Here is a 17,003-nt window from a genome sequence, read left to right on the forward strand (position 1 = left end):
TTGACTGAATCCACATTTTACAGAACAAATCCTTTTAATAAAGGGACTTGTTCTGTGAATTTTGGATTCCATCAAGGGCCATAATTGAGGATCTGGAGGGCCACATGTGGTCTTGAGGGTGCAGGTTCCCCACCCCACATTGGGGCATTATTTTTCCTTTTTCTATGATAATTTGAATAGCACATCTCTTGAGACTCTATCATGCTTTTTTTTTTTTTAATAATACTTTGATCAAATTTTTCTGTAGACTCTTCTTCTTTTAACTTACCTTCTACCTGTGCCCTTGTTTCCAGGTTCTTACCTCTGCCCTTTCTTTGCATTAACCACTTGGTTTTGCTGTCTTAACAACAGCTTTCATTTTATCTTTCCTAAAAAATCTTTTTAAATGGTTTTTCCTGGGATCAGTACTCTCATTTCCTCTTTATCCCTTCATTATCACTGTCATTTTCAACTCTCAGTTTATTAGTGACAACTTTATTGCCAAGTTCAGTGGTTCTTTCTTTGTCTTCCATCCCCATGGTGTCTTTATTGCACTGTGTATTGCGTCTTTGGTTTCTTTCCCTGATATTTGCTCTACTGTTTGCTTCCTCAGCCTCTTTGATCACATTTGCCCATTTCTAGTTATCTTTTTCCTCATCTCCTCAGCTGCCAGTGTGTGCAGGATTCAGCCTTTGACCTTTTATTATTATCCTTTTGTGTTACTTTTCAAGGATTCTCATCCATTCTTAGAATTTTAACTCTTTCAGCTATTACTTTGTGGTTTCAGTTCTTACCTCTTAATATTTCCTCTTATTAAATGCAAACATGAGAATTATTATCATTTTGAAAGAAGCTATGTCCAGTCACCCATCTGTAGTCTGTTTCCATATGCTTATTGCATTTCTTTCTTTTTTGTTTGTTTATAGCAGCCTTGAGAAGACAAATTATTTATTTATTTATTTATTTATTTTACTGGTTATATTTTGCTCCTATTTTTTATGTGCGTGCTTGTAGTTTTGTGGGCCAACAGGTTTGTGTGGATTATATTATTTGCCTGCTGGAAGTTGTATTTATGACTCACACTCCTTTTTTGTGTGTGTGCCATTTTTGATTCCAAGAACAGGGGAAATCATGAGTTATATAATTTAATTAGACACACTCCGTTGCTTTATATTGAGACATGGTCTCACTCTGTTCCTCACGTTGGAGTATAGTGGCATCACCAAAGCTCACTGCAACCTCATACTCCTGGTCTTGCCTTGTTGTCAAGGCTGGTCTCGAACTCCTGGGCTCAAGTGATCCTCCCACCTTGCCCTCCCAAAGTGCTGGGATTATAGGCATGAGCCACTATGCCTGGCCTGCACATTTCTGTTTAGATTTTTGTCATCTCAGTTTCATGGAATAAAATATCATCTCCTGCCCCTCTACTCTTTCACAAAGCACTTTCCTTTCTTAATTGCCCATCTTAGTAAGTGCCAGGATCATTATGTAAAAACTTAGTGTGATCTTGACTCATCCATTTCCTTCATAGTGATCCATCATCTAGTTTTAAGTTTGTTTTTATTTATTTTGGCAAAGTCTTTCATCACTCTCCCATGGCCCCTTTCCTTATTGCTACATCATCCTGTTCCATTCCTTAATTATCTCACCTGGATTATTTCAAATAGCCTTTTAATTTGTATGTCTGCTTTTTCTCTTCTCTCCATTCCCTTCTGATAATTTATGACTTACCAAAGTATATTCTTAGGAATATAAGCTTTATGATATGTTAGAAGACATTAAAAGGAAAAATTGTTCTGTGGTTAGAAAAGTTTAGGAATTGGTAGGTTAAGCAAAAATAAATGTGGTTCCTTTCTGCAGAACTTCTTTGATCATTTAGTATGCTGGTGTTCATTGTTAATCTTTAAAGTGAGAGGGATAGATCTACAGCATTTTCCAAAAAATAATTTTTTTCCCAGAGTATATTTTAGGATTAGCAGTCCTTGGGTACACTTTGGGAAATAGTATAAAATTTCTTAAAGCAGCTAGAACTTTGTTATTTGCTACATTAGCATCCCCTTCACAACAGCATTACTAATTGTTTTGAAGCCATGTAAATTCTTTTAAAAAGAGAAACACTTGCAATGCATTTTGGGACTGTTTTTGCATAAAGATAATTTATAAAGAAAATGCTAATGTGGGAAATTGGAAAGATAGGAGAATATGAACAACAGACATTTGATTAACCTGATATGAAGAACAAAATGTATAATGAAAGAAGTGTGTCTGCCAGTGAATAAATTATCAGGTTCCTACCTTGTTAAAGTGAAGAAAGTTTGCTCTTACAGCAGAATTAGATTTATATGTACCTCGGTCAAGTAAGCAGAAACTGTAAAGGGAACCCATATGTCATAAATAGAGGTCTTGGTAAAATGCACTTCATATGCTCTTACTTTCTAAAACTGGCATACTGAATTTGACTTGACTTTCTTTCTGATATCATGCTGAAGGGTATATTCTGATTTGCATTAATTTATTTACACTACTTTGTCGTTGCATATGTTTGTACATATCAATGTTATTTTTAGATCATAGGATACTCATTTAATTTATCTGGTTCAAGGGTATTTTATCCCTGGGGATAGTAATTGTTTTTAAATTCATCTTTTTATTGTTTTAAAGAGAAGACAAAACCATTTAAAACAAACATATAGTAGCTTCCTTCATGAATTATGTGGTAAACCTTGTCATCACCATTTAGGTCAAGGAATAGAACTATGTCAGCTACCCCAAAAGCACCTCCCAATTATAATTTTCCTCCCTCCCCCAAAAGGCTATCCTGACTTTATAGTAATCACTTCCTTGCATTTCTTTTTTTTTTTTTTTTTTTTTTTTTTTGAGACAGAGTCTCACTTTTTGTTGTCCAGGCTAGAGTGAGTGCCGTGGCGTCAGCCTAGCTCACAGCAACCTCAATCTCCTGGGCTCAAGCGATCCTTCTGCCTCAGCCTCCCGAGTAGCTGGGACTACAGGCATGTGCCACCATGCCCGGCTAATTTTTTTTTTATATATATATATCAGTTGGCCAATTAATTTCTTTCTGTTTATAGTAGAGACGGGGTCTCGCTCTTGCTCAGGCTGGTTTTGAACTCCTGACCTTGAGCAATCCGCCCGCCTCGGCCTCCCAAGAGCTAGGATTACAGGCGTGAGCCACAGCGCCCGGCCCCTTGCATTTCTTTATATTAATAGTTTTATCACACAAATGTGTATCCTTAGATACCAAAGTTTAGTCTAGCACATTTTAAAAAATTTAGTATTGATTAATTTTAGAAAGCATTTTGATGTGTTATTTGTACCTCCCATGTTTATTGCCTTAAATCAGAGATATACCTGTAGAAAAGAATATGATAACTTAAGTCCTTTGATGCTTTAAAGACTAGAAAAACTTGATCTAGTGACATAAATTGTATTTCAGGGTGTCCTGATGTCAGAAGAAGAAGTGTTTGAACTTGTTCCTGATGATGAGCGACAGTGTTCAGCATGCAGAACCACCTGTTTTCTCTCTGCTCTCACATGCTCCTGTAATCCTGAGCGGCTTGTATGTCTCTACCATCCAACTGATCTGTGCCCCTGCCCCATGCAGAAGAAATGTCTTAGGTATCCAACAGTATCTTGTAAAACTTCCATTACCTTTTTTAAAAACCAAGTTGTTCTTAGATATTCCCTTCCCTGTCTCTGGACTGCTAATTCTCTTTGTCCACTTCCCTGCTCAAGAACCAGTCCTTTAAAGTTGGCCCTAAGTTGGCAGCTGAAATCAGTTTCTTTATCAGGTGATTTCATGTGTTCCTTTTCTCCCTATACTAAAACTGTAGGCTGCTTTGATTTTTCTCTTTATGTAAACTAAGATCCCATTCCCCTGGCCATTGTGCTTTTCTTAAGCTGATTATACTTAAAACTTATTTTGAAGTTGTTGGTTTATTGATGTTTTTATTTCCAGTGTTTTTTGTTTTTATTGTTTTTTTTTTTTTTTTGTAGATATCGCTATCCATTAGAAGACCTCCCGTCTCTGCTATATGGTGTAAAAGTCAGGGCACAGTCCTATGACACTTGGGTCAGTCGTGTTACAGAAGCATTATCTGCTAACTTCAACCACAAGAAAGGTTAAATTTCTTTTGTATGCATATACTGAAATTTTTGTCACTTTAAAAGAAGCCTCGTTTAGTTTATGTTTTTTCCTTTCCGTTAAGGAAAAATCTAGGCCTCATATGAAACTAATGGGTTAGTTGAATATAGACTTGATTTTTTTATTTGAGAATCTTTTAAATGAAAAAGCTGACATAAAATGGGGCAGATCTAACTTTCAGTAGATGAATATTTTGGGGAGCTATTGTTACCAGTGGACTGTAACTGGAGGCTTTTTTGGAAAGAGAAATTTCCTTACCTGAGAAAAATTGTCTTTAGGGATTAGGAATGTTGTGCCTCATCATGAGGTTTTATTGTATCAGAGATTTTCACATCTGCAGTATGTTTCTACTAATAGAAAATACAACCTGAGTGAGGTTGGTAAAGATTTCAGAATGGCTTTTTGTGTCTGTAGTCATAGTATATGGCTTTTGTATTTATTTTTACAGATTTGATTGAATTGCGAGTAATGCTGGAGGATGCTGAGGATAGGAAATACCCAGAGAATGATCTCTTTCGAAAACTCAGGGATGCTGTAAAAGAAGCTGAGACCTGTGCTTCTGTGGCTCAGCTGCTTCTGAGCAAAAAGCAGAAACACAGGTAAACGTAAGAAGAGCTTAATTCTCCAGTGGTTTCCTGTTGCAGAGTAAAAGCCAAAATTTAAGTAGCCTGTGAGGCCCTCTATTATCTTTGAAGTCTTGTGGCAATGCCTCTCTCTCCCTTATCTCCAGCTGTTCTCCCTTCTTTCTTGCTCCACCCTGCAGTGCTCTTCCTGTTGTTGTTGTTCATACATACCAGGCGTGTTCCTGCTTGGGACCTTTAAACCTGCTCTTCACTCTGCCTGGAGTTCTCTTCCCACCATATCCAGGTGGCTTGTTCTCTCGTGTCTTTCAAGTATTTTTTTTTACTTTCTTGGAGAGGCCTTTCCTGACAACCCTTTATAAAACTGCACCCTTCTTATCTTTCTTTCCTGCTTTTTCTCCTAGCCTTATCACCTTCTGACGTATGAATTTACTTATTTATTGTCTGTATCCTCCCTTCTTCCCTACTCCCACTAGAATGTGCACTAGACTAGAAGGTCAGGGATTTTTGTCTTTTTATTCATTGCCATATTTCTTGTGCTTGGAACAACACTTGGCACATAGTAGGTGTGCAACAAATATTTGTAAATAAATGATACTACAGGCAAGTGGCAGCAAAGAGTACCCTCGATGGATGCAGAGGTGGTCGTTACGGAGCATAGAAATGTGAACCCTTGATTTATGTAATCCATGTGTATTAAACTTTCTGTGATATTATTTCATAGTCATTCTAATACATTCCTTTTGTATGAATGGCCTTTTCTATAGCAATTCATGGGTTTTAAATTAATTTGTAAATTTTTCTTAACCATTTCTTTGGTAGCCTTTCTCAGAGATATTGATCAGTGGATCTTAATTTTTCATTGACAACCCCCCAAGAACCTAGTAAAAGCTTAGGGACACTCTTGGAAAAATGCATATGTACATAAAATACTGAAATAGTTTCGGAGGGTTAATTGTCTCCTAAGGCAGGGTAATGGCCCTTGTTTTACATTTTAAGCTTCTTGAAATACAGAATTTAGTTTATCAATAAACTTAATATTCCACTATGAGAAATTTATTTAATGTTTAACATATTTAATACTTGTAGATTGGAAGGACTGTAACTTGGAGAGTTAAATCTTTGAGTCATTCATTAACTGAAGAACTTAAAAACTATTTTGAAGTGATTGCCATTGTAGTGGAATCCCTCAAACACTAGGATTTTAGGATTGCTTAGGTTCGAATTCTGAAGAGACTAGGAGTCTCTTTGATATCAGAATGACTGTGAATTTTTCTTACTTACATCTCAATATTATTTCATATCAGGCAGAGTCCAGATAGTGGAAGGACTCGGACCAAACTGACAGTGGAAGAATTGAAGGCCTTTGTCCAACAACTTTTTAGCCTTTCATGCGTCATCAGCCAAGCTCGTCAAGTAAAGGTGGAGTATTATGTTGTTTTCTTGGGTGATGTCGTTTGTCATGTGGGCTACTGTTTCAGGTTAACAGAAAGGTATGTCTGGACTAGTTTTTTTGTTCTGTTGTTTCTTATCCCACACATATGCTGCTATTTAAAGTCCTTCAGTAGATAGTCTCTTTGTTTTGTTCTTAGCCTTTATTTCCCTTTTAAGATCTTAAACTAAGGCTAGTTTTTTGAGCCCAGGATTTGAGGTTACGGCAAGCTATGATTGGGCCACTGCACTCCAGCCTGTGTGACAGAGTTGAGATCCTGTCTCTATAAAAAAATTATTAAAAATGATTTTTTTCTATGTTAACTTTAGGCCAGAGCCCCCATTTAACATAGATGTAATTGAAATGCAAAAGATTAATTAAAAGAATCTGCATATATCAGTGAGTTATGATGAGCTTTTAAAAATGCAGAGCTCTGAAATTACCAGGGCCTTGATGGTTTAATGAATATGTAAAATATCAAAAGTATATATCACGTATATAATATATTAATCTACATAGTAATCTTTTAGTAGTTTGGACCCGCAGGGGTGGGAAACCTGTGGTTTCAAGGCCACACGTGACCCTCCAGATCCCAAAGTGTAGCCTCTTGACTAAACCTAAACTTTAAATAAAGGGATTTGTTCTGTAAAATTTGAATTGAGTGAAAAGGCTGCACTTAAGGATCCAGAAGACCACATGTGGCTCCAAGGCCACAGGTTCCCTACCCCTGGTAGGAGTGTGTTTTTATGTTTTGGAAGTGGGTCCGGTGTCTAATATAGTTTTTATCAAGGTTATCAACTTGTGAAATCTGTTACCAATTTTGTTCTTGTTACTCCAAAATTATTCTTTCTTTTTTGAATGATATTCTCTAAACATCTGTGACACTGTAACTTTCCAGTTTTGTTCTTAGCTCATTGGCAATTCCTTCTGTTAAGTTGTCATCATTGTCTTTTTTTTTTTTAGCCTCAGGTTCTTTGGGGATTTGGGGAAGAATTAAGTTGTCTTTACAGTTTGTTTTCTCCTTGGCTTGACTTCTGAGTGTTGGAGTATATTAGGAGTCTCAGCCCTTTCTTTACGCTAGGTGTCCAGTGACATTAAATATCACCTATGTCCTGTCGATTCCAAAATCTCCAGGTGTGACTGCTTTTCTTCTTTTCTACAGACTTTTATATCCAGCTGTGTACTCTACATTTGCATTTGGTAGACTAAAAGGCATCTTAAAAGCCTTACAATGAATCAAAACCCTTGATTCTCTTATATCCCTTATACCTTATGTCCAATCTTTAAACAAGTGCTGGCTGCTGTTGTCTCAGAAATACACCCCAAAGCAAACCATTTCATCATCATCTCCATTGCTTCAACTATGTTTTATGCTACTGGAATCTACCCATTGGATTACCACAACAGCCTTTCAGCTGCTGCTTTTCCTTCTTCTACTCTTGTCCCCAACATTTTACTTTTTGTTTGGTAGCCAGAGTGATCATCTGAAATATAAATCAAATCATATCACTCCCCTGTGGTTAAAATTCTCCAGTGATTTCCCAAAGCCATTAGGATGAAATCCAGACTCATTATAATCTACAAGAGGCTATGTAATCTGACCTCTGCTTATTCTTTAACTACATTGCTCCCTTATCCTCTTGTAGCAATATACCAAGCTCATTCTTCTTTAAAAGCTTTTGCAATTATTATTTGCCCAGCTTGAACTGTTCTTCCTCTAGATAGTCATGTTTCCACCCCTACTTCCTCCTAATTTTAGCTTAGTTCTTCTGTCTTCTGTGACCACCATTTGTGTGTAATATGCCCCTTTCTCCCCTCCGGTCATTCTCTATTGTATTGCTCTGTTTTATTTTAGAGCACTTAACACTAACTGAAACATTTTATTCATGTATTCACTGGCCACCTATATTAAGAGTGTATGTTCCTTGAAGACTTTTTATGTCTCATTCAACTCTGTGTTTCTAGAACAGCACCCACATCTAAGTCAGCAGTCAGTAAATATTTATTGAGTGAATTGATCATATTTTAAAAGTAGGACTATAGATAGAAGTAATTACAGAGAAGCATATTTATTAATTTAACTGTTGTATCTGAATACTTGGTGCTGTGATTGTGAGATTATAACAAGGTCTAGAATCAATAGTTCGCCTGAACTATATCTATTACATACTCATTTATATCTTTTAATTTGCTGTTTGTTTTTATTTTTTTGATCTATTCAGAATCTGCTGGATGATGTGGAAGAGTTTCATGAACGTGCTCAGGGGGCCATGATGGATGAAACCCCAGATTCTTCCAAACTCCAGATGCTGATAGACATGGGCTCTAGTCTCTATGTAGAGCTGCCTGAATTACCCCGACTGAAGCAAGAGCTACAGCAGGCTCGGTGGTTGGATGAAGTAAGACTGACCCTATCCGATCCACAACAAGTCACTTTGGATGTCATGAAGAAACTGATAGACTCTGGGGTAGGGTTGGCTCCCCACCATGCTGTGGAGAAAGCAATGGCTGAACTACAGGAACTCCTTACAGTCTCTGAACGATGGGAAGAAAAGGCTAAGGTCTGCCTACAGGCAAGGTGAACACATCTTTTGGTGACTGTTGCCTCTTTAATAACTAAGTCAGAAGGTAGAGTGAGAAGGAGAACCTATCTGATTAAAAGGTTTTCCTTTAGGATTTTAATGTGTCTGAAGAGTTCCCTTCTTGACAAATAGCATTAGTACTGTGTTTCCCCAAAAATAAGACCTACCCATAAAATAAACCCTAGCAGGATTTCTAAGCATTTGCGCAATACAAGCCTTACTCGAAAATAAGACCTAGTGATGGGCGTGGCTACGCAGCATGTCTGCACAACCCATGCTTTTTGTCGAGAGTGGTAAAGAAGACAAGCAGCCCTTCTCATCTGCCCCATCGTGACAGCTACTATCCCAGAGGTGACTGGAAAGGTGCGGGCAGGCCCACCAACAAGGTCTGCTCTCCCTGTCAGGTCCCGGCCATCCCGTGCATGCTGCAAGCTGAGGCTTTGAGAGGAAAATAACACATTCCCTGAAAATAAGCCCCAGGGTGTCTTCTTGAGGAAAAATAAATATAAGACCCTGTCTTATTTTTTGGGAAACACGGTAGTCAAGTTGAGTGGGTAGGAAGGGTATTTCCTAGTGATCCAGGGCTTGGAGGAAGGAGAGATTCTCCTCCCTCCTTACTTTGGCAAGCAGCTTCTGGAAAGGTCCCTGTGGGTGGCAATGAGTACAGATAAGCTGGAGGGTTACTTGCTGAGTAGGAATGCCCATGGGCCATACCCCAGCCCTTAGAGCACCACATTGTGTCTGGACCCGCAAATGGGGTAACAGTGCCAGGGCATGGGTTCTTTTATGTCTGGCTCCAACTGGTTTATTGTGATGGCATTAAATGTTTAATTGAATGCTTTGTGCCTTCCTGGACCAATCACTAAATTATCAAATGAGGCTGCATGGAGACAGATTCAAATATGTACAAACTATTGTGCAGAGTACTTTGTTATACAAAGTAGTGTGTTTTTTTATTTTTAATTTTACTTTTCTTTTTTTTCTTATTTTTTTTCTTTTTCAACTTAGCATACTTAGATATACCTAAAAACAAAGTAGTGTTTTGTTTAGAACCTATGATTAATGATATTATAGTTAGGAACTAAGAATTATAAAGTTCATTGGAGTGTATTATTAATGTTAACTGAGAGGTATGGAAACATTTTGTAGGAATTTAGAGGAGGAGAGATCATGGTGAGCTTGGATGGTCAGTAGAGAAGCTTGAAAGAAAAGTAAGAGCTTAGGTAGAACCTTGAATAGTGAATAGAATTGAAGTGGAAAGAGGGAGCTAAGAGAAATATCATAAACTAAATTTAAGGAATATGTAGGGTGTGTTCAGATGACAGAAAATAAATGGACTTTACTGGAATGGAGGATTTATGCAGGAAAGTATTGGGAGATAAGAATCAGGAATGAGAATGTTAAACAGTTGTATTAGAATTGGCACCCCAATGTACTTAATGAGATTTAAGTAAAATATTCATATTTGAGTGTATATCAGCTAATTTGGCTGAGTTAACTGTGGTATACCTTGTGAAAGCATTTCTCCAGCAGCTAAGATTAATATTCATAGAATTTCTATTGTGAGGATGAGGAAACTGGGGTGCTTGGAGAGATCACTTAGTTACTAAGCAATATAGCTGAAATTTAAAGCCTCTTTCACTTCATTTCAAAGTCTATGCATATAACTACTTTGCCAGCCAGTGACTTTGTGTGCATTTGATAGGAAGAGCTTTAGGTAGAAACCTCTATGTGTACTGGATATTTTGCTACCTAGATGCCATGCAGAATACATATCAAAATTTATTCAAGAAAAGAATTTTTCTTTTCTTATCCAAAGTATTCAGATTACTCTCTGTGTCTTCAGATTCATGTCAGTTCCAGGAGGTGGGAGCATATTAAATGGGCAAAGCTAAATGACTTTGGAATATAAAACTACTATTTGTTATACCTAATGAAACTGATAGTAGTCTACTAGATAAAATTTTATTGGTAGTAATATTTGAAAACTTCCTTTTCTTAATCTCCTACTTTTTTTTGAGATAGGGTCTTGCTGTCTCCCGGGCTAGAGTGCAGTGGTGTCATCATAGCACACTGCAACCACAAACTCCTGGGCCCAAACAATCTTCCTGCCCCAGCCTTCCTAATAGCTGGCACTACAAATATGCACCAGTACGCCTGGCTAATTTTTTCTATTTTTTTGTAGAAATGGGGTCTTGCTCTTGCTCAGACTGGTCTCGAACTCCCTGCCTCAAACGATTCTCCCCTCTTGGCCTCCCAAAGTGCTAGGATTATAGGTGTGAGCCACCATGCCTGGCCCAATCTCCTACATTTAATCAGTAACAAAGTTCTGATGATTTTGTCTCCAAAATGTGATTGTCACTGACCAAGTTATAGTCCTCTTATATTTTCCCTTTATACTTACAGTTTGATATTACAGTATTTATGGAGTACCTGCTGCATGCCAGGCACTATTTCTAAAGTGCTATGGAGACAGTAGTGAACAAGGCCACAGGGTCCCTGCTCTCATAGAGCTACTATTACTATTAATGCTACTATTAATATTAATACTATTAATACTACTATTAATATTACTACTATTCTAGTCAGGAGAGAGATGAATGAATGAATTTAAAATACTTAGTGTCATGAAGAAAATAAAATTGGTGAAGAAATATGGCTGGGCGCGGTGGCTCACGCCTGTAATCCTAGCTCTCTGGGAGGCCGAGGCGGGCGGATTGCTCAAGGTTAGGAGTTCAAAACCAGCCTGAGCAAGAGCGAGACCCCGTCTCTACTATAAATAGAAATAAATTAATTGGCCAACTGATATGTATATAAAAAAAAAAAAAATTAGCCGGGCATGGTGGCGAATGCCTGTAGTCCCAGCTACTCGGGAGGCTGAGGCAGAAGGATCGCTCGAGCCCAGGAGTGTGAGGTTGCTGTGAGCTAGGCTGACGCCACGGCACTCACTCTAGCCTGGACAACAAAGCGAGACTCTGTCTCAAAAAAAAAAAAAAAAAAAAGAAATAGAGGGTAATGTGGTTGGTGGGAATAGTGGGAGTTAGAACTTCCCTTTTGTAACTCCTCTCAGAATTATCTTTCTGAAACATATCTTAGTATTCTTGATCTCTTAGTATTGGTTATTAACTACTTTCCCTTCTTTTCTTGATGTCCTCCTTCCTTGCCTTTGCCTCCTCTGCCTCTTTGGCTTTCCTCAAGATTCTGGCCTCTACCCTTTCTCTTCTCACTCTGTACAGGAAATTCCATCTAATTTATTGCCTCTATTTACCATCTTTTACTGAATAACTCCTAAATTCTCATCCATAATATACATTTCTGTAATAGGTATGCTCACAGTTACTTCAAATTCCCTATATCCCAAATCGGACTTATTAACTCCTTCCTATACTCCCGTCTTTTTTTCTTTATTCTTTGAATTATACCATCTTTCATTCACTTGAAGAAGCAGATATTTTGGTAGTTAACTTTGACCCCTCCATCTGTTTCCTTAACCTCAACCTCAGTCATGCTGATTATATTTCCTCAATGTTTCTCATTTTTATTCATTTTAAAAAAATGTGTCTGCAAATGGATTTATTTTACCTCCATTTTTGAAGGACTTTTTTCATTAGGTATAAATTTCTAGATTGACAGTTACTTTGTTTTAGTACTTTGAATATGTCATTCTGTCTGCTGTTTTGAAAAGAATCTTTTTGCTTGGGCTGCTTGTAGGATTGTTCATTCTTTTCCTTTCATTCCCCTCAAGTTGCTATTATAGCTAGCCTAGATCATAGCAATAGGTTCTGTCTGTGGTCTCACGCTTCTCTCATCCATTCTCCACATTACTGCTAGTATTTTCTTAAACTACTGGTGTGACTGTTTCACTCCCTTGCTTATAGCCCTTCTCAAGTTTCCCATTGCCCTCAGGATGAAGTCCAAACTCCCCAACTTGATTTATAAAGCCACTTATCATTTTAGTCTCTTGTTTAATTATGTATCTGATCTTATCTCTTGCCATTCTTTCTTCTGTATTCTGTTCCACCATGTGATTCCCCTCCTCCCTCCCAAATTTCCTCAAACATTCCTGTTCTTTCTTTCTCTAGACCTTTGTGCATGTTTGTTTTATTGTGTGGCGCACTGTTCTGTCTGCCTGTGGTGTATCTCCACCCCTAGCCTGCCCCTAGCCCCAGCTTTCCTATTCATAACTCCTATTCAAGAAGGATGAGAATGCTTATATGTCACTTTTGCTAAATATTCTTCACCTACCAAGTCAGTTAGGTTCTTTTACTATGCATTCTTATAGCACCTTTATCATTACACTTTATCATTACACTTATCACAGTGCATCCTAACTCCTTATTAATGATCCTCCCCACAAGGTTAAAAAGTTTCGTGAGGCAAGGACTGTTACTCTTGCTCATTAACAATCTCTAGGACCTAGAACAGGTAGGAGGATTCATGGATGATGAAACAACTTTTACCTCAGTAGTTTCCCAAATAGTGAAAGTCATGGCTCTCAGGGCTCTTAATCTGTTTGTATCTTTCTTTCCTGCCACATTCTCTTATTTCCTTCTTTGCTCTTATTCCTCCCACCCCTATCCTCTACCCACCGCCGCAACACTCCCACATCTCAAACTAACTTTTTAAATGTTTCTCTATGCCTTTGTTCATCATATTCCTGGTTTCTTTTCTTTAACCTTTCATTTGACAAAATCGTATTTCTTTAAGGCCTAACTCAAAGCCCTTCTTAATTCTAGGCAAAATTAATCAATACCTCTCATGGTAGTGAGTCTGTAGTAATTTGTTCTTAGTTCTCAGTATACGTGTAATTCTTAATCTTGTATTATGATTAGGATAAGATCCTTATGATTGAGGATAAGGTCTATGTTTTATTCATCTTTGTATAACCAGTATTAATGAATGTAGTTGAATTAAATGTACATTGGCAACATTAATGGATTTCTAGTCTATTGCTTTCTACATTGCTATCAAATGTGCATCTCGGACAATTTCAGATCTTGTAGAGAAGTAAAGTAGAAGCAATCTAGTATAGTGAAAGAGGCAGGGATCTGAGATTCATTCTGAATCAGGAATTCAGGTGTGTACACATTTGTTTACTTATTTATTTTTGAGACAGAGTCTCGCTCTGTTGCTGGGGCTAGAGTGCCGTGGCATCAGCCTTGCTCACAGCAACCTCAAACTCCTGGGCTCAAGCAATCCTCCTGCCTCAGCCTCCCGAGTAGCTGGGACTACAGGCATGTGCCACCATGCCCAGCTAATTTTTTCTATATATTTTTAGTTGTCCAGCTAATTTCTTTCTATTTTTAGTAGAGACAGGGTCTCGCTCTTGCTCAGACTGGTCTCGAACTCCTGACCTCAAGTGATCCTCCAGCCTCAGCCTCCCAGAGTGCTAGGATTACAGGCGTGAGCCACCGCGCCTGGCCTTGTGTACATATTTATTACATTAAGTGACTTTTGGGGAAATAATTTTCCTTTTAAAGTTTCTTATCTATAAAATGGAAAGAAAGATACTAGCTGCTTTGCTTCCCTTACAGGATTGTGGTAGGAATTAAATGAAGTCATGTATATGAAATTTCTCTACACATTCTAAAATGTTACTTAAATGTTGGTGGCAATTAGACTTTTTCTCTTGCATCTCACCCTGGTTTAGACCGAGGCACAACATGGCAAGTTTAGAAAGCATTGTGAATGAAGCCAAGAACATTCCAGCCTTTCTACCCAATGTGTTGTCCCTGAAAGAAGCCTTACAAAAGGCTCGAGAATGGACAACTAAAGTGGAAGCTATTCAGGTAAGGAGGCTTTTGGGTTATGTTGCCCATCAGGTAATGCCTGTCTCACAGATGAATCCTTTAAATCTTTGTTTCTTTAGAATAGAATAATCATAATACAGATGGCTCCCGACTTATAATTTTTTGACTTTACAGTGAAAGTGATACGCATTCAGTAGAAACTGTGCTTTGAATTTTGATATTTTCCGGGCTAGCAATATGTGGTATGATACTCTGTCATGATGCTGGGCAGTGGCAGTGACCTGCAGCTCTCAGTCAGCCACGTTAATGTAAGTGTTCTGAACATGTTTAAGGTAGGTTAGACTAAGCTGTGATGTTTGGTAGGTTAGGTGTATTAAACGTATTTTCAATTTAAAGATATTTTCAATTACGATGGGTTTACAGGGACATAATCCCATGGTGAGTCAGAGCTTCTGTAAAATAATTATGGTATTTAAAACTCAGTTTTAAAATGGTTTCATTTGATTTTATAATTCAAAATAGTTATTACTTGCTTACATATTGTTTTTATTGACTTCTTGCTATGAAAGATGATAGAATTAGCTTATTTATTTAACTCTTAGCAGTAGGGATTTCATTGCCAGCTGTATTCTTTGAATCTTTTTCCATATGCATGAATTACTTTTAAAATAAGAGGTAGAAAAGGAGAATGAAATTAACATTTACTGAGCACCACAGTAGTCTTGGTACTATTCTGGGTATTTGGGAGCAGAGTATAAGGGAAGGGTGAAAACAGAAAGATAAATCTCACATGTTCTTACTCATATATGGAAGCTAAATATTACAAACAATTGACAGAGAGTAGAATGATGGTTACCAGAGGTTGGGAAGGGTAGCGAGGAAGGGGGATAAAGTGGGGATGGTTAATGGGTACAGAAATATAGTTATATGAGATGAACTATATTTGATAGCATAGGATATACTTTAAAATAACTAAAAGAGTGAAATTGGAATGTTCCTAACACAAAGAAATGTTAAATGCCTGAGGTGATCGATACCACAATTATCCTTGATTAGTGCACATTGTATGCCTGTATCAAAACATTGCATGTACCTTCTGAAGATATACAACTATTAATGTACCCATAATGATTAAAATAAAAAATTAATAAAAGGAACAATGTAAAGATAGGACTCTGGCCTTCAAAATAGCATATTTTCTAGTTGAAGAAGCATATGTTATACATCTGTAATTTAAAACAAGAATGAAATAAGTGCTATATAGAGATGAAAAATTCTTGAATTATAAAAACCGTTAAGCACATTAAATGTGTTGAGTATATACTCTAAATTGTAGAGCTATACTCAAAAAGAAAATCAACTTTCTTTCACTAAACTGCTGTCCCAAGAAAGAACATATTCCAGGTATCAAATTCTAAGGACTTTTCTTTTACCTTCTTTTCAGTTGGCTTTTTCTGGGACATGCTTAGCTGCCACCATTTCTTTTCTGATTTGTTGAATTATCTCTATTTTCATCAGGACAGCTTTTCCGTTTTATCTTTGGCCTGTTGCAGGCAGGAGTTGGTTGTCTTCAGATGTCTGATAATCCTTAACTGGCTGTTTATGATTGAAGGACTAAGTTGACAAGTATAGGTAGCTGTCATGTATTTCTTCTATAATTTTGAAGCACTGTTTTCCTACCAGGCCCTTCCCTTCAATGGGAGTACTGACTTGGAGGCTTCAAATAAGTGGACAGGTTCTGTTGGTAGGCAGACTTTTATTTAGGATACATAGCTTGGGAGCAGGCTATGTCTAGGGTTAGCCAACAGGCATTCAGTAGCCAAATGGCTGTAGTTGGGCACAAGAGGGAATAATAATAAATATGGTATTTCTTGGTCTGAGCTTTTTTTGCTATTCCATAAAGCTAGCTATTCTTATCTTAGTACCGTAATGATTTGATTATGCCATTTTAATTTCTTACAGGACTAGAACCACTTCATTATTCCTCTTAAAAATTCATAGGTTTCTTGTTTATTTTTCCACATGATTCAATAAATCTTTCAAAATAAGTTTATAGGCAAGTGTGTCAGTTAATACTTGGGAAATAATCTTTTATTGGAATGCAATATAGAAGTTCTATAAACAATAATGACTTCATTACATGGAAATATTGAAACAATGTGAATTTAGAAGGAAAATATTCATATCTCTGTTTATATAATATAAAATGGAGGTGGTTACCAAAACTAAGATATTGCTTTTAGTTGTTGGGAAAATTGTGAAAGACTTTGAATGGGCAAAAGGCTACTAGGTGGCCTTTCACTAGTGTTGTCTCATGAACCCTCCAGGATTATCTGATTTGGGGGGAGGGGGTGCCTTAGATTTTCTTTGACCAGTTTATTTAACAACTCTGTCAGTTGTTTTTTTTTTTTTAAAAGTAATGCAAATGAATTATGTCCATAGACAATTAAATTTGTCTGTAATAGTACAGTTGATTTCCACAGTGTAGAAAAGATGATTCCATTGTCCCATCTGGTATTA

The 17,003-nt window shown here is 37.3% G+C and overlaps 1 protein-coding gene across 1 annotated transcript in view; it reads left to right on the top strand.

Annotated features, from left to right (window-relative positions):
* The window catches only part of KDM5A (lysine demethylase 5A), a 108,133-nt gene that overhangs the window by 58,859 nt on the left and 32,271 nt on the right, over positions 1-17,003 (top strand). The window contains exons 15-20 of the mRNA XM_012748276.3: positions 3,431-3,612; positions 3,991-4,115; positions 4,587-4,737; positions 6,027-6,141; positions 8,374-8,729; positions 14,384-14,522. Coding sequence (XP_012603730.1) covers positions 3,431-3,612; positions 3,991-4,115; positions 4,587-4,737; positions 6,027-6,141; positions 8,374-8,729; positions 14,384-14,522 — 1,068 coding nt within the window. The remainder of the gene's footprint in view (positions 1-3,430; positions 3,613-3,990; positions 4,116-4,586; positions 4,738-6,026; positions 6,142-8,373; positions 8,730-14,383; positions 14,523-17,003) is intronic.

Source organism: Microcebus murinus, chromosome 10, assembly GCF_040939455.1.
Source record: "Microcebus murinus isolate Inina chromosome 10, M.murinus_Inina_mat1.0, whole genome shotgun sequence".
NCBI classification, from domain to species: Eukaryota; Metazoa; Chordata; class Mammalia; order Primates; family Cheirogaleidae; genus Microcebus; species Microcebus murinus.